The sequence below is a fragment of the Pseudophryne corroboree genome, chromosome 3, assembly GCF_028390025.1.
Source record: "Pseudophryne corroboree isolate aPseCor3 chromosome 3, aPseCor3.hap2, whole genome shotgun sequence".
NCBI classification, from domain to species: Eukaryota; Metazoa; Chordata; class Amphibia; order Anura; family Myobatrachidae; genus Pseudophryne; species Pseudophryne corroboree.
In genome coordinates, this window is record NC_086446.1 from 309,406,591 (window position 1) to 309,430,444 (window position 23,854).

General features: G+C 47.1%; 1 protein-coding gene across 3 annotated transcripts in view; it reads right to left on the minus strand.

The window, feature by feature from the left end:
• ZNF385C (zinc finger protein 385C) overlaps nt 1–23,854 on the minus strand; it is a 563,435-nt gene that overhangs the window by 23,186 nt on the left and 516,395 nt on the right. For all 3 annotated transcript variants that reach the window (XM_063959413.1, XM_063959415.1, XM_063959414.1), the window contains exons 6-7: nt 14,483–14,806; nt 13,916–14,103 (exon numbers count right to left, since the gene is read on the minus strand). In XM_063959413.1, coding sequence (XP_063815483.1) covers nt 13,916–14,103; nt 14,483–14,806 — 512 coding nt within the window. The remainder of the gene's footprint in view (nt 1–13,915; nt 14,104–14,482; nt 14,807–23,854) is intronic.

Consider the following 23,854-nt stretch of genomic DNA (forward strand, 5'->3'; position numbering starts at 1 on the left):
GCTGCCAGATCTGTGCAAAATGAAGAAGATGGCCTCCCACCCTGGGGTCCCCCAGGTGGAGGCCCGCACCATCAGGCTGATGGCTTATCTTCTGGCTTGGAAGCAGGCCCTCTGGTAGCCCAATGCTTTTTAGTCTTACCAGACTTATCAGATTGGGACTGTTTGCCATAACCCTTTTCGTTTGCTTTTCCCTGGGTCCGAAAGGGCAGAAAAGCTGAAAACCTAGGTTTGGATATGTGGGTAGAAGGAAACTTCACTTTCTTGGAGTCTGCCTCTGACTCCAAAATACTGTTTAATTCTTTACCAAAAAGAATATCTCCAGTAAAAGGCAAAGACTCTAGAACCTTCTTTGACTCTGAGCCTTTCCTTATACATAGCCAGACCACTCTGCGAGCTGCTACTGCTGAGGCTGATGCTTGAGAGGCAATAGTACCCATATCCAAGGCTGCTTCTTCCATAAAAATAGCCACCTGTTTAATATATGCAATATGGGATTTTTGCTCTCTAGATGCCAATGAGAGCATCCTCCAATGCATCAGCCTTGGCCTCCACTGCTTTTGCCATCCAGGCTGAAGCCATGGCTGGTCTTACAATTGCCCCAGACAAGAAGAAAATGGTTTTTAAAAAAACAACTATTTTTCTATCCGTAACATCATTTAATGATGTTGAAGCCAGAGGCAATGTAGATTTTCGCACCAATTGAATGACGTGCGTATCTACCTTGGGTGCCACCTCCCTTTTTAAACAGTCCCCAGCTGGAAGAGGATAATGAGAATTCCATTTCTTTTGAAATCTAAGCTTCTTACTGGGTGTGAACCAAGCCTCTTGCATAATCTCCGTCAGCTGTTCTGACCCCGAAAATTCAGTTCTGACTGTTTTGGGATGTTTAAATACAGGAGCCTTGGATTTTAACAAAGACTCTGCTGCCTCCTCTAAGGACAGAATGGCTTTCATATCACTAATTAGCTCACGTATATCTGAGCTGGGACCTTCATCCTCATCCCTGTATGCAGAACCAGAATGCGAGGAATCCTCATCCTCCAAAGTGTCCCCATCTGAAACATGTGAAGATGTTTCATGTCTGTGTGATTTACTTTCCACAGGCCTTTCAGCCTGTTTTTGCTGAAAGGCTGCAGATTCCTGGACTGGATGTGATAAAACCCAGGGGGAATGTTGCATGTAAGGGTTAACAGGGTAACCTATTGCTGGTATAGGAGCTGGCACTATCCGCTCAGCTATATTGGATTATGCCTGTGCAAAAGAAGCCCATGGGGGTTCAACTTGAACCTGTGCCTGCCTTGGATTATTCAGGAGGCTTTGGTGAAAGCTAAAACACTCTGCACATAATCCATTTTGAACCAGATCCTGAGAGGTTAACCCAACTTTGCAGGACAAACATGAAATCAGTGTTGGTGCTGCTGTGGAGAGTGTATCCTCCTCACCCTTGCCTCTCTTAGACATAGTAAACAAATCACACACTTGTATGGTGTTAACCACACAATTTGTGACTGAAATCACTTTATAGCTTGTTAAAGTGACATACACTCTGATCCCTCCCTGCCTTGCACCAGCATTGAGGATCGATATATATACAGAAACTGACAGGAATAGTAAAGTCAGCAATCACACTAGCAATCAGTCACAAGTTATACATTAGTATAATAAGCAATATGATAGCACATGCAGGGGGGTTTCTGAGTGCCCAGAACCCCCCCCTTCCTCCCCCCCCATCAGTGCTGGCCGGCAGACACTCTCTGTCTTCATCTTTGACCTGAGGACGGCTGTTATGAGCCGGCCGGAGGCGTACAGAGAGCAGCTCTCAGTGTCACTGCCGAGTGCAGTACTGCCGGGTGCCTCTAGATGCCCCCATCTCCATTTGTTCTATCCTACTGTAACTACAAGAAGTCGTTCCTGCTGACTGAGCACAGCCACAAACTGAACGCTGAGCGGTCATGAAGCATGCTGCTCAGAGGCAGGAGCACGAAGCGTGGGGGAGAGACCTGACACAGGGGATTCCAGAGATCACACTCAAGAGCTGGGATCCTACAGAGGAAGAGGAAGTTTGGCTTTGTGTGTGATCTATCTACAGTCTCTCTTTCTCTGTCTCTCCCTCCCTCTCTCCTCTCTCACTCGGTTTCCATCTGTCTATCTACAGTCTATCTCTCTCTAGAGGGTTTCTGTCTATCTATCCCGTTCGTCGGTAAGATGACTGCTTCCCATCTATCTCTATCTATCCATTACTTAGCTGAGTGCTGTCACATAGGGTTCATAGTACAGGTCACTTAAATGGTGCTGCACTCGTAGCATACAAACAACATCCACTGCAGTGGTATAAAGACAGGATCCAACTCCTGTCACACAAAAACAAAGGTGTTGAATTTTAGAAATGCTGACTGGGGACATGTTTAAGTGATTCATTGACGGAGTGGAGGGACTTGGAAGGGGTGCAGGAGAGGTGAAAAAAACTAAAAAGTGCAATACTAAGGGCAACAGACCTTTGTATCAAAAGGGTTAGGAAAAGCACCAGGAAAAGGAAGCCAGAGTGGTTCACAAAAGAAGTTTCAACTAGTGTGAAAGCAAAAAAAATGGCTTTTAGGAAATACAAACAGACTCAAAATAATAATGACAAAGAGGTGTATCTTGACAGATGGAAGAAAGCTAAGAAGGTGATCAGACGTGCCAAGGCAGAAGCTGAGGAGACAATGGCCCAGTCAGTAGATAAAGGGGGCAAAACTTTTTTAAGTATATAAATGAAAGAAGAAAATCAAAAGGAGGAATAATAAGACTTAAGATAGAGAGTGAGAATTTGGTGGAGGGAGACAAGGCAATAGCAGATCACCTAAATAATAATTTTTGCTCAGTATTTACTACAGGAGGAGAAGGGAAGGGGCCACAGTTAAGTTGCAAGGACATTCATAAAAATAAGGTAGATGAAAGTACATTTACAAAGGAGAAGATCTTAACAGAACTTTCAAAACTAAAAATGGATAAATCAATGGGTCCAGATGGGATACACCCAAGGATACTAAAAGAGCTAAAAGATGTGCTGGTGGCACCATTAACAGCATTATTTAACCAGTCACTAAATACAGGTGCCATTCCAGAGGACTGGAAAAGAGCGAATGTAGTTCCACTGTACAAAAGCGGAAGCAAGGAAGAAGCAAGTAACTACAGACCAGTAAGCCTTACATCAGTAGTAGGGAAAGTAATGGAAAAACTATTAAAAGAAAGAGTTGTGGAATATCTTAAATCAAACAACTTCCAGGATTCAAAACAATATGGATTTACTGGTGGGAGATCATGCCAAACAAATCTTATTGACTTTTTTGACTCTGTGATGAAAATAATAGATCAAGGGGGAGATGTAGATGTAACATATCTAGACTTTAGTAAGGCATTTGACACTGTCCCCCATCGCAGACTGCTAAATAAACTTGAAAGCGTGGGGGTGGATTATAAAACAGTTAAATGGATAAGAACCTGGTTGCAGGATAGGAAACAGACAGTTGTAGTAAATGAAGTGCAATCTATGGATGGAAATGTTACCAGTGGAGTACCCCAGGGATCTGTACTTGGACCAGTTCTCTTTAATATCTTTGTTGGTGACATTGCAAATGGTATTGAAGGGAAAGTACTGTATGCCTTTTTGCAGATGATACAAAGATATGCAACAGGGTAGACACACCAGGAGGGGTAAAACAAATGATTGATGACCTAGCTAAGCTTGAAAAATGGTCAAGAACGTGGCAACTACAGTTTAATGCTAAAAAATGCAAAACCCAAAGGCTAAATATAGTATCAAGGGTACTATAATGGAAACTACTGAGGAGGAAAGGGATTTAGGAGTCACTATTTCAAGTGACTTAAAGGCAGGTAAGCAATGCAACAAAGCAATGAGAAAGGCAAGTCAGATGCTTGGTTGCATAGGGAGAGGAATCAGTAGCAGGAAAAAAGAAGTAATAATGCCACTGTACAGGTCATTGGTACGGCCCCATCTGGAATACTGTGTCCAGTTCTGGAGACCATATCTCCAGAAGGATATAAATACATTAGAGAGTGTACAAAGAAGGGCAACTAAAATGGTGCATGGCCTACATCACAAAACTTACCCGGAAAGGCTAAAAGATCTTAACATGTATAGTTTGGAGGAGAGAAGGGAAAGGGGGGACATGATAGAAACTTTCAAATATACCAAAGGTTTTAACAAAGTTCAGGAGGGAAACATTCTTCAAAGGAAGAGAAGTATTAGAACTCGAGGACATACACTGAAAGTGGAGGGAGGCAGGTTCAGGGGACATTAAAGGAAAAATTACTTCACAGAAAGGGTAGCGGATAAGTGGAATAGCCTCCCATCAGAGGTGGCAGAGGCTAAGTCTGTAGAGCAATTTAAACATGCATGGGATAGGTAATTAATAATTAAGGTTTGAAAAGGGCTGAGATTACCTAAAGGATAAAAAAAAGGGGCAGACTAGATGGGCCAAGTGGTTCTTATCTGCCGTCAAATTCTATGTTTCTATATATACTGTATGTAGATGAGTCCTGCTATGTTGTTGCCACATTGCGTCATTCATAACGTGGGATGCATGTTCCCGCTATCCATTAACTGCGACTGAGCGCGGCATACCATGATGCATACGCATCGCAGTGCTGCTATTAAACGCTGTTATATGCAGCAACAACATAGCAAAACACAGACGGACCCCCCCCCCCCCCCTATAAATCCTACGTCTGCCTCTGAATTCAACTACAGATACATTTCAAGTATGTAGGAGAAACTTATTACTGCATTACCTTATATAGGACAATTAAGGTATTCAGTCGCACACCAAAAGAAATGGCAGCAATAGTTTACAGACTCATATGGATCAGGCACTTATCCAACTACTCGTACCCAATGGTAGGTACTGGTAGAGACTTAGTGCTGTATCACCTGGCTCAGGAGAGTGGGATACAGGGAGACTTCACCCCCAGGATCGTTCAATACGTTAGTGAACGCTGAGTGGATCCAGATGCAAATAGTGTACACAAATGTCCAGTGAACACAACAGTCACACAGCCGCCTATCCTGCGACTGGGTCCTTTTAGATACACAGTGTCAAAGACGGAGGCGGGAAATCAGTTCATGGCGGGAATCTCGGAGGAAACTGGTCATGAACCGGGGGAGGGGTGACCAGAGGAGCGTCTTACTCCCCACTGCTGACATCAACCCCAGGGATCCCAACCTCACACTAATCCCTGGAGCCTATGACCCCTGGGGCTTAGGTCTGGTGCACCCAAGGTGCGGCTGTGTCTCGCGTCTTCCCCGCTAAGCGGAACTGATGCCTTACCTTCTCCCCGTGCTCTGGCCACAGCCTGGTAATGTCAGCTGGACTTGCTAGTACATCCTACATAGACGCCTGATGAAACAGCACTGTACACATGGGTTAGCGTTGTCGCGACACGGCGGAGAGTTGTTGGAGCAACTCTTTCTAAGGTGCATGTAAGACGCTTTTTAGAAAACTCACTCAAAAAACGTAAGACTATAAAAATAAATTAAATAACAAGTTTATGGCTGCCAAAATCAGCAGCCCAAAGATCGTGGTCCGGCTCCTGCCGCATCAACAAAAAAACTGAATTGGCTGAGCCAGGAGGCGGGGATATAGGTGACTGGCCCATTGCATTCTGGGAGGCTGAAAACTTTTGATTGTTGGTACCAATCCGCTGACGCTACCTCATATCCCAATGTATATTCTGTGGATACTACTGTGGACCCTGCAGGAAAAATGGAAAATTCTCTCCTAGGGGGATACCAAATGTAAATTACCGCAGTTAATGGATTCCCCCAGGACTATCCAAGTAGCCCGTGAACACCGACACTTATCGAGGATTAGGCTGAGGCATGCAAAGCAGAATCCACGATAAGTAGCCCTCACAGACCTGTTTTTTGAGCAATAATGCATGTGTCCGGGAGTTTATTACAGATCTCATGTGTTACCGCCCAAAAACAGGTAATTAACCGCACTGTAGAAATGGACTGTAATTGGATAGCCCAAAAATACCATCGGGTTAAAAAGCCTGTTTGTGCCATGCAGTAAATTATCGCCGGTATTTGGATACTGGGCGCAGTGTTACACAGATAAGGTAAGTACAGGGCCGGCTCTAGCATTAGGCAGCTTTAGGCGGCTGCCTAGGGGCGCCGGATCCTGGAGGGCGCCACTAAATTCATCTAGTAAAAAGCTGAAGGATGACTGTGTGTGCGGCCTCCTCCTTACACTGCACTGGCTGCTGCTGCGGGTCTAATCAGGTGCAGCCGTCACTATCAGGTTATACAACAGAGTGCCTCAGCGCTTCCTCCGTGCTAACAAGTGTAACATCATGTCATATGAAGGCACATAGGAGGCGGATGTAACTATGGCTCCCCAAGGGGCACCCCCACGGCCGCTCCTCATAGTACTGATGCAGGCCCCTGCACCAAGCAGCACCTGACTACATGTTTGCACCTGCAGCATCGCTGTAATGCTGCTGCCGCCTGTAAGAGGAGTCATACCAATTATGAGGGAAAACAAGGAAACAACTATTAGGTAAGTAACCCATGGGGGTTTCTGCAGGACCACAGGCAGTACACATCTTACAGCCTGGTGGGTGGTTTGCAATTTTATACAGCATAATAGGGAAACACAGTCACTGGGGTACAATACAGTACATATGGAGAGGGGGGGGGGGGGGGGGGGTCAGTTAAATAACTTACAGATGGGGGGATGGGACACAATAAGGAGCATACAAATATATATATATATATATATATATATATATGTATATAATACTGTATGTATGGATACACATACAATTAAATATCCCAAAAGACCCCATATACAGATGCAGTGTATACTAGATAGATAGACAGACAGACAGCTAGCTAGCTAGCTAGCTAGCTAGACAGACAGATAGATAGATAAATTATCCCAGCACTCAGCAATAAAAATTAAATTGGCCTCAGTGTCCTATACAATTGCCCACATGCCAGCTAGCATGTATACATAGGCAGAAAGAATGGTCATCACTCAAGGATTTGAAAGTAAAAGTACTGTATATTGTGAACAAAGTCACGAAAATATACTTTTTCACTTAAAAGTCTATGAGTGTTGTTTCTTCTTTCTGTATATGTATAATAAATGCAATATACCCAAGTCCAGCTAGTGGACACCTGCATCTCCCCTCCGAAAGGTGGGGCTGTTTGTAGGTTAGGGGGCGCTGGGCTAGAGTATTTTTTTCTAAGGGTACATAGTCACGCCTCCTGTGATTAGGCCACACCCCCTGAAAAGTTCCTGGGCCCAATCCTGTATATTGAGGTGGGAAGTTGATTATAAATATTTAGTGTAGGATGGGACAGGAGTAATAATATTATGCAAGGACGTGTGTGCACGCGCATGTGTTTGTGTGTGTGCATATGTGTGTGGGGGGGTTTTAATGGATTGTTAGGGCTTTTGTGTGGGGGGTAATGTTAAGTGGGACTGTCTTGTATGTGTATGGGGTTTTTATGTGGAGACTGTTGTTGTGTGGGCATTGGTGTGATTATAGAGATAACTACCGTTCTCTGGGTGCTGGTGTTTGCGGATGATAATGTTATGTGGGCATGGGTGTGTGTGGTGGTGAGTAATTTGGTGTGTTCAGTAGAGGTTAATACTATTTTTGGTGCTGGTGTATTTGTGCATGGGCATGTGTGTGTGTGCTATGGCTTTGGCTATGGCTTCAGTCAAGCCAAATAGCCCCTCTCTGCATGCAAGCTGCAATGTGACCCAGCTATGACGAGCGGCTTTTCTCGCTCAAAATGTGTATCTTATTCGCATTAATAAAACAACTGGGAGGTGTGAGGAGTGACAGAACTGCATTGTTACCATATATTGGGCCTGATTCGGATTTGTAAGTAAATCTGATCGTTTACACACAAATCCCATAATAGGGGAACTGTACATGTGCCAAATTCTGTTGCACTTACAGTACCTACGGACTTTGTATGTGTGTAAAACCAATGTTTGTGCGTTAAAGTCTCAGCCTTGCATCTCTAAGAGAGTGTGAGCGTCTCATTTGTGAGTTAATGTGTGCGGTGGTTAATCTGAGGTGGGAACTGGTATGTATGGGGTTAATATTATGTAGGGACTGGTGGGTGTTAGTGGGAGGGGATAATATTATGTGGACACTGGTGTGCATGAAATAGTTTATGGGGGTCATTCCGACCCGATTGCTCGCTGCAGTTTATCGCAGCGATCGGGTCGGAATTGCGCATGCGCCACAGTGCGCAGGCACATGCCAGCTGTCGTTGCCTAGCGATCGCCTCTGAGGCAGAGGCAGTCGCTGGGCGGGAGGGGGCTGCACGGCGGCGTTTGCCCACCGTTATGGGGGTGCGGTCCGGCCAACGCAGGTCGGACCATGTGTGGGGCGGGCTGCAGCGGCTTCGTGACGTCACACGCAGCCGCTACGGGCCGGGGAGCGACAAGCAGCTACCGGCCAGCACGCTAAAGCTGCGCTGGCCGAGAGCTACTCTTAAAGTGCAAAAGCATCGCTGCTGTGCGATGCTTTTGCACTTCTGGGGGAAGGGGGGGGAGGGCGGCACTGACATGTGGGGAGGGATAGCTCTGTGCTGGGCGTCCCCCCGCATGTCTATTGTCATGATCGTAGCCCTGCAAAATTTTGCAGGGCTACAATCAACTCGGAATGACCCCCTATGCGTGGGAAAGAATGTGTGTATGGGGGGTTACTATGTGTGGGCACTGGTGTGTGTCTGGGGGTAGGCCCGGCGCTCAGCAAAGGGATGCAGTCAGGGCCGGTGCTAGGGTGTTCGGCGCCCCCCTGCAAACTATAAATTTGCGCCCTCCCATATTCCTTTGGCGCGCGACGCGAAAAGGGGTGTGGTCTCACAAGTAAGGGGCATGGCCACACAATAGTACCCCCATTCAAAATTATGCCACAATGTAGCACAATCTTATTCATCTTATACGTAATGCCCCACCCGTAGTAGTAGCGTCCTTATATGTAATGCCCCCCCAGTAGTAGTAGCATCCTTATGCATAATGCCCCCCCAGTAGTAGTAGCATCCTTATGCATAATGCCCCCCAGTAGTAGTAGCATCCTTATGCATAATGCCCCCCCAGTAGGAGTAGCATCCTTATGCATAATGTCCCCCCAGTAGTAGTAGCATCCTTATACATAATGCCCCCCAGTAGTAGTAGCATCCTTATACATAATGCCCCCCCAGTAGTAGTAGCATCCTTATACGTAGTGCACCCCCAGTAGTAGAAGCGTCCTTATACGTAATTCCCCCTAGTAGTAGTAGCGTACTTATACGTAATGCCCCCTCCAGTTGTAGTAGTGTCCTTATACGTAATGCACCCCCAGTAGTAGTAGCATCCTTATGCGTAATGCCCCCCCAGTAGTAGTAGCATCCTTATACATAATGACCCCTCCAGTAGTAGTAGCATCCTTATACGTAGTGCACCCCCAGTAGTAGAAGCGTCCTTATACGTAATTCCCCCTAGTAGTAGTAGCGTCCTTATACGTAATGACCCCTCCAGTTGTAGTAGCGTCCTTATACGTAGTGCACCCCCAGTAGTAGAAGCGTCCATATGCATAATTCCACCCTAGTAGTAGTAGCGTCCTTATACGTAATGCCCCCCCAGTTGTAGTAGCGTCCTTATACGTAGTGCACCCCCAGTAGTAGAAGCGTCCTTATACGTAATGCGCCCCCAGTAGTGGTACCGTCCTTATACATAATGCCCCCCCCAGTAGTAGCATCCTTATACGTAATGCCCTCCCCCAGTAGTAGTATTGTTATACGTAATGCCCCCCCAGTAATAGTAGCGTCCTATACATAATGCCCTCAAGTAGTAGTATCGTCCTTATACGTAATGACCCCCCAGTAGTAGCGTCTATACACGCAATGGCCCCCATTAGTAGCGTCGTTACACGTAATGCCCCCCCTGTAGTAGTAGCGTCCTTAAAGCACACATAAACGCACACAGACATACCACACACACACACACACATTTCCCTCTCACACTTCACTTACCTAAGCCAGTCTCCCTACACTACAGCAGCCTGGTCCGTGTAGCTCTGCCCCCTTCTGTCCCGTTTATCACCGCCCCCTTCCGTCCGCTTAGCTCCGCCCCCTTATGTACCGTGCACAGCGCTGTCCTGTCACACAGGTGAGGGGAGGGAGGAGGCTATTCACGCTGCAGGCGCCGCTGCCAGTGCCTGTCATACAGTGACAGGCACAGCAGCAGCAGGGGGCACAGGACGGCGCAGCAGGGAAGGAATGCAGAGCAGGGGGAGCGCCTCTCCGTCCCAGCGCCTCCCTGCACTGCATCCCTTCGCTGAGCGGGTAGCGCCGGGCCTGGATGCAGTGTAGGGAGGCGCCAGGAAGGAGAGGCACTCTCCCTGCTCAGTATCCCTGTGCTGAGCAAATGTTCCTGCTGCTGCCTGCTGCTGCGCCTGTCACAGTCTACCACAGGCGGAGGCGCCAGCAGCATGAAGCCTCCACTCCCCTCCCCTGTCACAAACTCACAGAGTGCAGTGTGCGGACATAAAGAGGGCGGAGCTACACTGGGAAAAGGGGCAGAGCTACACGGGGCCAGGCTGCAGCCTGCAACACAGGAGGATGAGCTGTCAGCAGTGCCGTAACTAGGCATTTTAGCGCTGTGTGCAAGAAATGGCATTGGCGCCCCCCCATATGCAAGATAGGGGCAGTGCGCGTCGTAGGCGCACAAAAAATATATAGTGCGTGGCTTCATGGGGAAGGGGCGTGACCACAAAATAATAGCAATTCATACTACGGTGCACAGTAGTCACCATTATTCAAATTACGCTGCACAGTAGCGCCACTACACCAGGTAGAGCCCCTTTAATACATTACAGCAGACAGTCCCCCTTTTTACACATTACAGCAGACAGTCCCCCTTTTTACACATTACGGCAGACAGCGTCCCCTTTTTACACATTACGGCAGACAGTGTCCCTTTTTTTTTACACATTACGGCAGACAGCGTCCCCTTTGTTTTTACACATTACGGCAGACAGCGTCCCCTTTTTTACACATTACAGCAGACAGCGTCCCCTTTTTACACATTACGGCAGGCAGCGTCCCCTTTTTTACACATTACGGCTGCCAGCGTCCCCCTTTTTATACATTGCGGCAGCCAGTCCCCCTTTTTACACATTATGGCAGATGGTGTCCCCCTTTTTACACATTGCGGCAGCCAGCGTCCCCCTTTTTACACATTGCGGCAGCCAGTCCCCCTTTTTACACATTACGGCAGACGGTGTCCCCCTTTTTACACATTGCGGCAGCCAGTCCCCCTTTTTACACATTACGGCAGACGGTGTCCCCCTTTATACATATTGCGGCAGCCAGCGTCCCCCTTTTTACACATTGCGGCTGCCAGTCCCCCTTTTTACACATTACGGCAGACGGTGTCCCCCTGAGAGAGAGAGAGAGATACTTACCATCTCCCGCTGGCAGGCTCCTCGTGCTGGCAGCTCCCTCGGTGTAGGCATCGGACAAGGAGGAGGAGGGAGCGGGACTGGAGCCGCAGCAGCGCTATGTCACTGGTAGAAAGCGCCGCTGCAGCAGCCCCCACTCCTTCCGTATAGGCTGCTGCAGCGGCGCTTACTACCAATGACATAGCGCTGCTGCGGCTCCAGTCCCCCTCCCTCCTCCTCCTTCTCCGCTGCCCGGCGCTGCTCTCTCCTCTCCAGCGCGGCGCACAGCACACAGCAGAGGCGGCATGTAATGAGTCAATTTTACTCATTACATGCCGCTGGCCGTTGCGCCCTCAGGGCAACTGCGCTGTGTGCCAGGCACACCTAGCACACACGTAGTTACGGCCCTGGCTGTCAGACTTCCTTATGTAAGTGGCTGGAAAGAGCGAGTGAGTGAAAGTGTGTGTGTGTGTGTATACGTATGTACTGTATGTGTGTGTGTGTATGTATGTATACAGTATCTGTATAAGTATGTGTGTGTATGTGCGACTGTGTATGTGTGTAATGTATGTACAGTATGTGTGTGTGTATGTGGTGTGTGTATGTGTGACTGTGCGGCATAATGTGTGTGTCACTGCTACAGGGTCGTCTTGTATAACTGTCACTGCTACAGGGGGCGTTACGTGTAAGCGTCACTGCTACAGGGGGTTTTACGTGTGCAAGCGTCACTGGTACAGGGGGTGTTACGTGTGCAAGCGTCACTGGTACAGGGGGTGTTACATGTACAAGCATCACTGGCACAGGTGGCGTTATGTGTGCAAGTGTCACTACTACTGGGGGCTTTACTTGTGTAAGCGCCACTACTACAAGGGGCGTTACGTGTGCAAACGTCACTACTTCTGGGGGCTTTACATGTGTAAGCGTCACTGGTACAGGGGGTATTACGTGTGTAAGCATTACTACTACAGGGGGCGTTACGTGTGTAAGCGTCTCTGGTGCAGGGGGCGTTACGTGTGTAAGCGTCACTGGTGCAGGGGGGCGTTACGTGTGTGCCACTGGTACAGGGGGCGTTACGTGTGTAAGCGTCACTGGTACAGGGGGCGTTGTGTGTGTAAGTGTCACTGCTACAGGGGGTGTTATGTGTGTAAGTGTCACTGGTACAGGTGGCGTTACGTGTGTAAGCGTCACTGGTACAGGGGGTGTTACGTGTGTAAGCGTCACTGGTACAGGGGCGTTACGTGTGTAAGTGTCACTGCTACATGAGGCGAGGGGGAGCATTATGTGTATAAGCGTCACTGCTACAGGGGGCATTATGTGCGCTGTCCCTTTGTAAAGTATGGGAGGGCGCAAATTTATAGTTTGGGGCGCTGAACACCCTAGCACCAGCCCTGTCTGGGGGTATATGGGGGTATATGTCATTTGGGGGGAGATGTACGATGCAGAGAATGGAGATAAAGTACTAACCAACAGCTCCTAACACAACCTGTAACATGACAGTTAAGAGCTCATTGTTTGGTACTTTGGGGTCTATTCATAAAGCAGTGATAAGAGTGGAGAAGTGAGCCAGTGGAGAAGTTGCCACAATCAGCTGCTCCGTACAATTGTATAGTATACAACCTAGAAATATTAATTCAGTGATGATTGGTTGCCATGGGCAACTTCTCCACTGGCTCACTGCTTCATGAATAGACCCTTTTATCTCTCTTCACTTTCCAAGGTGTAGTATATCTACCCCTTAGTATATTTGCCCCTTGGTCACTGGTGTGTGTGAGTGGAATAATGTTGAGTACACTTATGAGTGTGTGTGTGGGGTTAATATGTTGGTGATGGTTGCAAGAAAATAGGATAATTTATTAAATGTGAAAACTATTTAAAGTTGGGGTGAGACTGCAGTATGCCTATTTGACAAATGTAAAGGCTGATTGTGGGCCTATATATTAAATGTGAATGTGATTAGATTGATGTTAGGGTAGCAGAGGGGATTCGGCCTAACTATTATTAGTGAACTAGTTAGCCGCCGGTGTGTGAAACACTTGAATTCCTCCCATAGACGTGAGGCGCAGCATTAGTCTTATTACACAGGATGCAATTTAATGTCAATCTAGTTGGGGAGAAGGAGGTATAATTATTAAATGTGGGTTCTATTGATTTAATGTCGGGTGTGGTTGGGAGTGAGTTGCTAAATCATTTACTTATTGCTTGGCTTTTCAGGTGGTGCATATTACGTATCTCTATTCCAACCAGGGTCCCATCACTCCAGGATCCAGCTAAGCAGCAACTCAGTTTAAGACCCCAGCAGCAGCAGGTAGAAAAAGCAGAACATGCAGGAGAGAGCAGCACTGTCCGACAGCCATGCCAATTATTGCTCCTCCCTTATCCGCACAACTAGTAAAATAAACTCTTAGGTAGATTACCATGTAACCTGCTAAGGAGACTGGCGTTCACGGAGATGTCATACACTCACCTGTTTGAGCTGAGTTTCAGAGTTGACATGGATCTCACATACTGGGCAATGAAAAGCCTTGTTTTGGACACCAATGCTGGTCTTATTGCCAATCCTTTTGGGTTTCCGATTAGCACGGTTCAGCACCTTACCCCTGCTCTTCCTCGGGTGAGTGCTCTGTCCATCAAGGATGGATTTGTGCTTTGCACCTGTACAATGTCAATATATTACACAGAGTTCATAACCCAAAAACATATTTTTCTTAATTAAGCTGTATGATGATAGCTGTAACATAACATGGTATAGCCTCTACCCTGCCCTAGCCAAGGGACTAAGTTGAGTTCCACATGAAATATGAATTAGAATATTTTATTCCTTGACACAATATGAATGAAAAGATATTGGAGATTAACCCCTTTATGTTGGAGTGACCCATTTTAATCTGAATTCTCCAGTCATTACTAATCCCCTTGGTAAGATCTGGAGATAATTTGCACATAGTTCATGAATTGTGTCCACAAGAAGCATGACATACCTATTCTGTGCTGTAAGTGATGTGACAGTTGTGGCAGCACCATCATTACTTACCAGCATTATGAGCCTCCAGTTGAGACGTTGAGTTCACAGTGACTTTGCAGGTGGGACAATACAAGTGCTCTCTATTTTTACGATCCTTCTCACTGTCCTGTACACAAGTGACCTCTGGACTCTTTTCCGGACTGTATGGTGCATCTGGAGCCAGGGACCCGGTGTCCAGTAATTCAGTGAAGCTGTCTGAAGCCTCTAGGGAGGCACATTCCTCCTCCGGGTCAGCGCTGGAAGGCTCAGGAGTAGGCTCAGGGGTTGGCGTGCAGGGACTGGCATCTGTGTGCAGGGCACTGAGCCCAGCAATTCCATTATGTGCCTCTATAGCTACAAAAAGAGAGAGACCATTATAGTGTGGTCACTGTACTGTACTCTATGTATACTATAGCCAAACAAATGGTCAGCTGAAAATGATAACCACTTAGAAATTCATAGCAATCTATGTTTAATCAATTACAAATAGCCTAGGTTCTTGTTATCAGTTGTTGTAACAGTATTTCTCACATCGTAACCAATGCAGTGTGCCCACCAGAGCTGCCTTGCCTGGTGCTCTGTGGAGAATGAAACAAGCATGGCTCTGATCAACCTGCAAGGATCCCTCCTAGTCATTTTATATCTCCCATGATGAGTCATCAATTCCAGGCATTACCTATTTTCCCAGTGTAATCCCATGTAGTGCGCCTAAAATAGCTGCCTCGCCTGGATCCCTCATGTTGGAAATGTAAATCTCTGTATCATGTTATTTCTAAGTATCATGTAAAGCGCCTTGAGTCCTATTTGAGAAAGAGCGCTATATATATAAAATTATTATTATTTGGTTACAAAGACAGATTATATCATTGTGACAATTCCAGGGAGATGGCATCTTACTTTGTCATGAGTTGATGATTTCGCTATAACTAGTTACCATCCCCAAAAAATGACGGAACAACATAACAGTAATGCCAGTGCCGGCGGCTGTGCACACCCGAATGGAGCATCACTTGAATTGCTCCATCCAGCGCCATCTAGTGGCCACCAGCGCACACACTTGAATTCACCCCTTAGAGGTGAGGAGCAGCATTCGCCTTTTATTATATACAGTAGAACGACTGTATAATATTTTATGGCAGCCTGCACAGGCCAGGGTAGTTGTTCCTGGCTGTTTGTATTCTGCAGTAATGTTTTAGTTAAATGTCTACTTTCCCTGTAGTCTTCTGCTAATATCAGTATTTGCAGTATGTGGATGTTTGTTTGATCTTCAGATTCATTGCTTTACCTCTTTATGTTTCAAAACAAAAGTTACATTTTATACATAGAGTAAAGAAAAATGTTTGGAGTGTGTATATTCTCCCCGTGCTTGCGTGGGTTTCCTTCGGGTGCACCGGTTTCCTCATACAATCCAAAAATATACTGGTAGGTTAATTGGATCCCAGCATAAATTAACCGTAGAGTGAATGTGTGTGCGTGTACATGTGGTAGGGAATATAGTTTGTAAACCCCACTGGGGCAGGGACTGATTTAAATGGGCAAATATTCTCTGTACAGCGCTGCGGAATATGTGTGCGCTATATAAATAACTGGTAATAATAATAATAATAAAATGTAAGAAAAGTGGAATTCCTCATGTAATCAGATGAAATGGGTGACATTATTATTATTAGTAGTATTTATCCTGGTCTGCACAAATCCGGCCATATATAGCTAAGTGGCAAGTCCCATCCCTTTTACACAACAAAAATCTGGACAGCCTTAAAATAGACGTGTGGAGGTATTTGTACTTATTATAATGTAATATACATTGACAGATTACAACTACGCACATGAAAAAAAGATGGTGGGACAGCGATGTTATATGTGAATGCAACTCGTTTATTATACTATGACTGAATGGTCACTGTTGTAATATTTCTAGAGATAATGAAGGTTGTGGGTGATGCTTGTTTCCACAAGTCTTTCTCATACACTGCAATGATATGAACAGCAGAGGTCCTGCCAGGCACATCTTGTGTATATCAGTCAGAGGCCTGTAGCCCCACTTCCCTGCTCTGTGGTCTGAGTCAGCTGTAACATTACCCAGCTTAGTGTTAGCACAAGATGGAGCTCAAAATTAGAATTTCTGTTATTTCCACCAAGCCTTTTTCATGCACGTGGACACAATAGGGACTGGATCCCTGCTGGGACAATCAAGCTATTATCTCTACCACCAAGTTCAAAAGCAATTAACAAATGCTTCTTCAGGCTTATCTCCTTCCCCCAACATGGGATATGTTAACATCCATGACGGACATCAAAGAGGATTCTCTCGTATTACCGTTCAGCTTGATTTTTCAGGCCGGATGTGTGAGCGAGAGGGAAAATCAGGTTATATGAAGATTTGGCGATTGGGTTTACTGTAACCATTAAATATATACAATACTCAACAATTCTTTAGTAAAACAGTACTAGTATTATTGTATAGATTGTTTAATCCTGAGCAGGCATTCTTCCTATATTTTAGCAGATTGCCATTACAAAAAAAGTAAAATATTTAAGACTATCTTTTATTGCTATGAAATGTTGTTTCAGTCTCAATAAAGATGTAAAAAACACCCGTAATAGAATGTGACAATTAAGGCATTACAAGGGTTCCGTGGCGTTGTAAAAAGGGATACAACTGACAAAAAGATAAGGATGTGCAGACTGACAGTATATAAATTCACATAATTACAGTGAGTTGTTACAGTAGTATAATTATGTAGCGAAAACAAAAGGGAGAGGGCCCTGCTCATACACTCTCTATAGGGGATATGGGTGGACACAATAGGAGAAGAGGGCAGAGAAGAGGAGGACGGATAGTAAACTAGCAGATTAGTTTAAAGGTTGCCCTTGAACCCTGGAGCATTGCAGAGGTTAGAAGCAAGCAGCTCAGGAGAATACGAGAATGAGAAGTGGTGATCAGAGAGGAAGTGAGGCAGCATTCATTACCAGAGAGCAAAGAGGGCGCAACTGAGTGTGTGAGGGCATGAGTCTGGAGATATAGCGGGACATTCAAATGACTTGGTCGCCAAGATAATTAAGGTGGACCAACAGAACAATTCAATTGGGTTGTGCGCCAGTTAATTAACGCGTTTGTTGCACCCAAAAACACTGAGTTTAGCTGTGTAAAGCTGCTAAACCAGTCTAAAGTCCCGGTTCAAGTGCTCAAACCACAGGCTTTTTGCACATTTCTGCTGGCCACCTCAGGAGGCAGCAAGCAGAAATGTACCCGCAGCATTCGTGCTTGATCGGAGCAGCAAATGAATTGCTCTGTTGGGCGCACACTCATTAGTGTGGTGCCCAAACAACTGAATTCCCTCATAGGTAGAAGTGATGTTGATAGTTTTATAGGTTAGAGAACTTAATTCTGAGTAACATAGTACGCCAGTAGAGTGACTGGCGGGGGGGGGTGGGGGGGGGGGGCAGCAGAGTTAGAGCGATGAGGGAGGAAAATGAGGCAGGCAGCAGAGCTGAAGATAGACTGGAAACGGTGAAAGCAGGAGTTAGGAAAGTCAGAGAGGAGCAGATTGCAGTAGTAATGTGGGAAATTATGAGGGCATCAATTATAAGCTTTATTGACCTGATTCTGGAAATATTGTGGAGATGGAAGCAACAAGTTTGTGAAAGGTATTGGGTGTGGGGAGAAGGCTAGGGCAGAGGTAATGGTGACCTATACAGATGTGTACTCATACATCTCGCCTCAATATGACGCAGCGCAAGATGCCTGGCGTAAGTGATCTGACAGGTCCTATGAAACTCCACTAGCATCAGGTTATATTTTATTGCCAATGTTTCTTAGTCACAACATGATGCAGGTAGGACACACCAAGAGTCTGTGCTGATTAATTTGATATGTGACACTTGTGACTGAGCCTGTATATGAAGCACAATGGAACTTGGCATGGAAAAACCCACGCCCGCTGCATCGTAGCATCTCATATACAGACTCAGATTCAGAGACTAAGTCGCACACAGAAAATAAGAATTTACTCACCGGTAAATCTATTTCTCGTAGTCCGTAGTGGATGCTGGGGACTCCGTAAGGACCATGGGGAATAGACGGGCTCCACAGGAGACTGGGTACTCTAAAGAAAGATTCAGTACTATCTGGTGTGCACTGGCTCCTCCCTCTATGTCCCTTCTCCAGACCTCAGTTAAGGAAACTGTGCCCGGAAGAGCTGACATTACAAGGAAAGGATTTTGGAATCCAGGGTAAGACTCATACCAGCCACACCAATCACACTGTACAACTTGTGATAAACTTACCCAGTTAACAGTATGAACAACAACTGAGCATCACTCAACCGATGCTACATAACCATAACCCTTTGTTAAGCAATAACTATATACACGTATTGCAGAAAGTCCGCACTTGGGACGGGCGCCCAGCATCCACTACGGACTACGAGAAATAGAATTACCGGTGAGTAAATTCTTATTTTCTCTAACGTCCTAGTGGATGCTGGGGACTCCGTAAGGACCATGGGGATTATACCAAAGCTCCCAAACGGGCGGGAGAGTGCGGATGACTCTGCAGCACCGAATGGGCAAACACAATGTCCTCCTCAGCCAGGGTATCAAACCTGTAGAATTTTGCAAAAGTGTTTGAACCCGACCAAGTAGCAGCTCGGCAAAGCTGTAATGCAGAGACCCCTCGGGCAGCCGCCCAAGAAGAGCCCACTTTCCTTGTGGAATGGGCTTTCACTGATTTCGGCTGCGGCAATCCCGCCGCAGAATGAGCCTGCTGAATCGTGTTACAGATCCAGCGAGCAATAGTTTGCTTTGAAGCAGGAGCACCCAGCTTGTTGGATGTATACAGGATAAACAGCGAGTCAGTCTTCCTGACTCCAGCCGTTCTGGTTACATAAATCTTCAAAGCCCGGACTACGTCCAGCAACTTGGAGTCCTCCAAGTCACGAGTAGCCGCAGGCACCACAATAGGTTGGTTTAAATGAAAAGATGACACCACCTTTGGCAGAAACTGCGGACGAGTCCGCAATTCTGCCCTGTCCATATGGAAAACCAGATAGGGGCTTTTACATGACAAAGCCGCCAATTCTGACACACGCCTAGCTGAAGCTAAAGCCAACAGCATGACCACTTTCCACGTGAGATACTTTAGTTCCACGGTCTTAAGTGGCTCAAACCAGTGGGATTTCAGGAAATCCAACACCACGTTAAGATCCCAAGGTGCCACTGGTGGCACAAAAGGGGGCTGAATATGCAGCACTCCCTTAACAAACGTCTGAACCTCAGGCAGTGAAGCCAGTTCTTTTTGAAAGAAGATGGATAGGGCCGAAATCTGGACCTTTATGGACCCTAATTTTAGGCCCATAGTCACACCTGACTGTAGGAAGTGCAGGAATCGACCCAGCTGGAATTCCTCTGTAGGGGCCTTCCTGGCCTCACACCAAGCAACATATTTTCGCCATATACGGTGATAATGCTTTGCTGTCACGTCCTTCCTAGCCTTTATCAGCGTAGGAATAACTTCATCCGGAATGCCCTTTTCGGCTAGGATTCGGCGTTCAACCGCCATGCCGTCAAACGCAGCTGCGGTAAGTCTTGGAACAGACAGGGCCCCTGTTGCAATAGGTCCTGTCTGAGAGGCAGAGGCCATGGTTCCTCTGTGAGCATTTCTTGCAGTTCCGGGTACCAAGTCCTTCTTGGCCAGTCCGGAACAATGAGTATTGTTTTCACTCTTCTTTTCCTTACGATTCTCAGTACCTTGGGTATGAGAGGAAGAGGAGGAAACACATAGACCGACTGGAACACCCACGGTGTTACCAGTGCGTCCACAGCTATCGCCTGAGGGTCCCTTGACCTGGCGCAATACCTATTTAGCTTTTTGTTGAGGCGGGACGCCATCATGTCCACCTGTGGCAGTTCCCACCGACTTGCAATCTGCGTGAAGACTTCTTGATGAAATCCCCACTCTCCCGGGTGGAGGTCGTGCTTGCTGAGGAAGTCTGCTTCCCAGTTGTCCACTCCCGGAATGAACACTGCTGACAGTGCTTGCACGTGATTCTCCGCCCAACGAAGAATCCTGGTGGCTTCCGCCATCGCCACTTTGCTTCTTGTGCCGCCCTGGCGGTTTACATGAGCCACTGCGGTGATGTTGTCTGACTGAATCAGCACCGGTTGGTTGCGAAGCAGAGGCTCCGCTTGACTCAGGGCGTTGTATATGGCCCTTAGTTCCAGGATATTTATGTGCAGACAAGCCTCCTGTGATGCACCGACACCTGTTTCGGTTTTAAGAGGTCTCTGACTAGAGTCACGAGCTCCTGAGCCTTCTCCGCCGGGAGAAACACCTTCTTCTGGTCTGTGTCCAGAATCATGCCCAGAAAGGGCAGACGCGTCGTAGGAATCAGCTGCGATTTTGGGATATTCAGAATCCAGCCGTGCTGTTGCAACACTTCCTGAGAGTGTGCTACGCTGATCAGCAACTTCTCTCTGGACCTCGCCTTTAAGAGGAGATCGTCCAAGTATGGGATAATTGTGACTCCTTGCTTTCTCAGGAGCACCATCATTTCTGCCATTACCTTGGTAAATATTCTCGGTGCCGTGGAGAGCCCAAACGGCAACGTCTGGAATTGGTAATGACAGTCCTGTACCACAAATCTGAGGTACTCCTGATGAGGTGGATAAATGGGGACATGCAAGTAAGCATCCTTGATGTCCAGAGACGCCATAAAATCCCCTTCTTCCAGGCTTGCAATGACCGCTCTGAGCGATTCCATTTTGAACTTGAATTTCTTCAGATAAATGTTCAGGGATTTTAAATTCAAGATGGGTCTGACCGAACCGTCCGGTTTCGGTACTACAAACATAGTGGAATAGTAACCCCTTCCCTGTTGAAGGAGAGGAACCTTTACAACCACCTGCTGGAGGTATAACTTGTGAATTGCTGCCAGCACTACCTCCCTTTCCATGGGGGAAACTGGCAAGGCCGATTTTAGGTAACGGTGAGGGGGCGTCACCTCGAATTCCAGTTTGTATCCCTGAGACACAACTTGTATAGCCCAAGGATCCACCCGTGAGCGAACCCACTGGTGGCTGAAATGTCGGAGACGCGCCCCCACGGCTCCTGGCTCCGCCTGTGGAGCCCCAGCATCATGCGGTGGATTTAGTGGAAGCCGGGGAGGACTTTTGTTCCTGGGAACTAGCTGCGTGGTGCAGCCTCTTTCCTCTACCCCTGCCTCTGGCAAGAAAGGATGCACCTCTGACTTTCTTGCTCTTTTGCGAACGAAAGGACTGCATTTGGTAATACGGTGCTTTCTTAGGCTGTGGCGGGACATAAGGCAAGAAATTTGACTTCCCAGCCGTAGCTGTGGAAACTAGGTCTGAGAGACCGTCCCCAAACAATTCCTCACCCTTATAAGGTAAAACCTTCATGTGTTTTTTAGAGTCGGTATCCCCTGTCCATTGCCGAGTCCATAAGACCCTCCTGGCAGAAATGGACATTGCGTTTACTCTAGAGCCCAGCAGGCAAATGTCCCTCTGGGCATCCCGCATATATAGGACCGCGTCCTTGATATGTGACAGGGTCATTAGAACAGAGTCCCTGTCCAGGGTATCTAACTCCTCAGACAGAGTATCCGTCCATGCTGCTACCGCACTACACATCCAGGCCGAAGCAATTGCTGGCCTCAGCAGCGTACCAGAATGTGTGTAAACAGACTTCAGGATAGCTTCCTGCTTTCTATCCGCAGGATCCCTTAGGGCGGCCGTATCCTGAGACGGCAGGGCCACCTTCTTAGATAAGCGTGTCAACGCCTTGTCTACCCTGGGGCAGGATTCCCAGCGTAACCTGTCCGTTGGCGGGAAAGGATACGCCATCAGCAATCTCTTGGAAATTACTACCTTCCTATCAGGGGAATCCCACGCTTTTTCACATAATTCATTCAATTCATGTGACGGGGGAAAAGCCACTTCTTGCTTTTTCTCCCCATACATATAAATCCTCTTGTCAGGGACAGGATTTTCCTCAGAAATGTGTAACACATCCTTCATTGCCACAATCAAGTAGCGGATGGCTTTAGTCATTTTAGGCTGCAACTTTGCATCATCGTCATCGACACTGGAATCAGATTCCGTGTCGACGTCTGTGTCAACTAACTGGGATATTGGGCGCTTTTGAGACCCTGACGGCCTCTGCGCTGTGGGAGCAGGCATAGGTTGAGACCCCGACTGTCCCAAGGCTACAGCTTTATCCAATCTGTTATGTAAGGAGCTTACATTATCATTTAACACCTTCCACATATCCATCCAATCAGGTGTTTGGGGAGACAGAGAGAGAGTATGCTAGCACACACCCCAGCACTATATAACCCAGGGATCACACTGTACCTTAGTGTTTACCCAGTAGCTGCTGTTTTTATATATATATATATATATATATATATATATATCTCTGCGCCTAAATTTATGTGCCCCCCCCTCTCTTTTTTACCCTCTATTGCACCTGTATACTGCAGGGGAGAGCTTGGGGAGCGTCCTTCCAGCGGAGCTGTGAAGAGAAAATGGCGCTGGTGTGCTGAAGAAGAAGGCCCCGCCTCCTCAGCGGCGGGCTTCTGTCCCGCTTCTCATGTGTAAAAATGGCGGGGGCTCGCACATATATACAGTGCCTGACTGTATATATGTATACTTTTGCTATCAGGTATCTTAATTGCTGCCCAGGGCGCCCCCCCCCTGCGCCCTGCACCCTACAGTGACCGGAGTGTGTGGGTGTGCTGCGGGAGCAATGGCGCACAGCTGCAGTGCTGTGCGCTACCTTAAGTGAAGACAGGAGTCTTCTGCCGCCGATTTCGATGTCTTCTTGCTTCTGCTGCTTCTGTACTTCTGGCTCTGCGAGGGGGACGGCGGCGCGGCTCCGGGAACGGACGATCAAGGTTAGGTACCTGTGTTCGATCCCTCTGGAGCTAATTGTGTCCAGTAGCCTAAGAAGCGCAACTTAGCTGCAGTGAGTAGGTTTGCTTCTCTCCCCTCAGTCCCACGTAGCAGAGAGTCTGTTGCCAGCAGAAGCTCTCTGAAAATAAAAAACCTGACAAAATACTTTCTTTTCTAGCAAGCTCAGGAGAGCCCACTAGGAGCATCCAGCTCTGGCCGGGCACAGATTCTAACTGAGGTCTGGAGGAGGGGCATAGAGGGAGGAGCCAGTGCACACCAGATAGTACTGAATCTTTCTTTAGAGTGCCCAGTCTCCTGCGGAGCCCGTCTATTCCCCATGGTCCTTACGGAGTCCCCAGCATCCACTAGGACGTTAGAGAAATACAAGTGTCACATATCACATTAAGCAGCACAGTCTCTTGGTGTATCCCAGTAGCATCGTGTTGCGACTAAGACGCATTTTTAGCAAAAAAGACGCATGATGCTAAC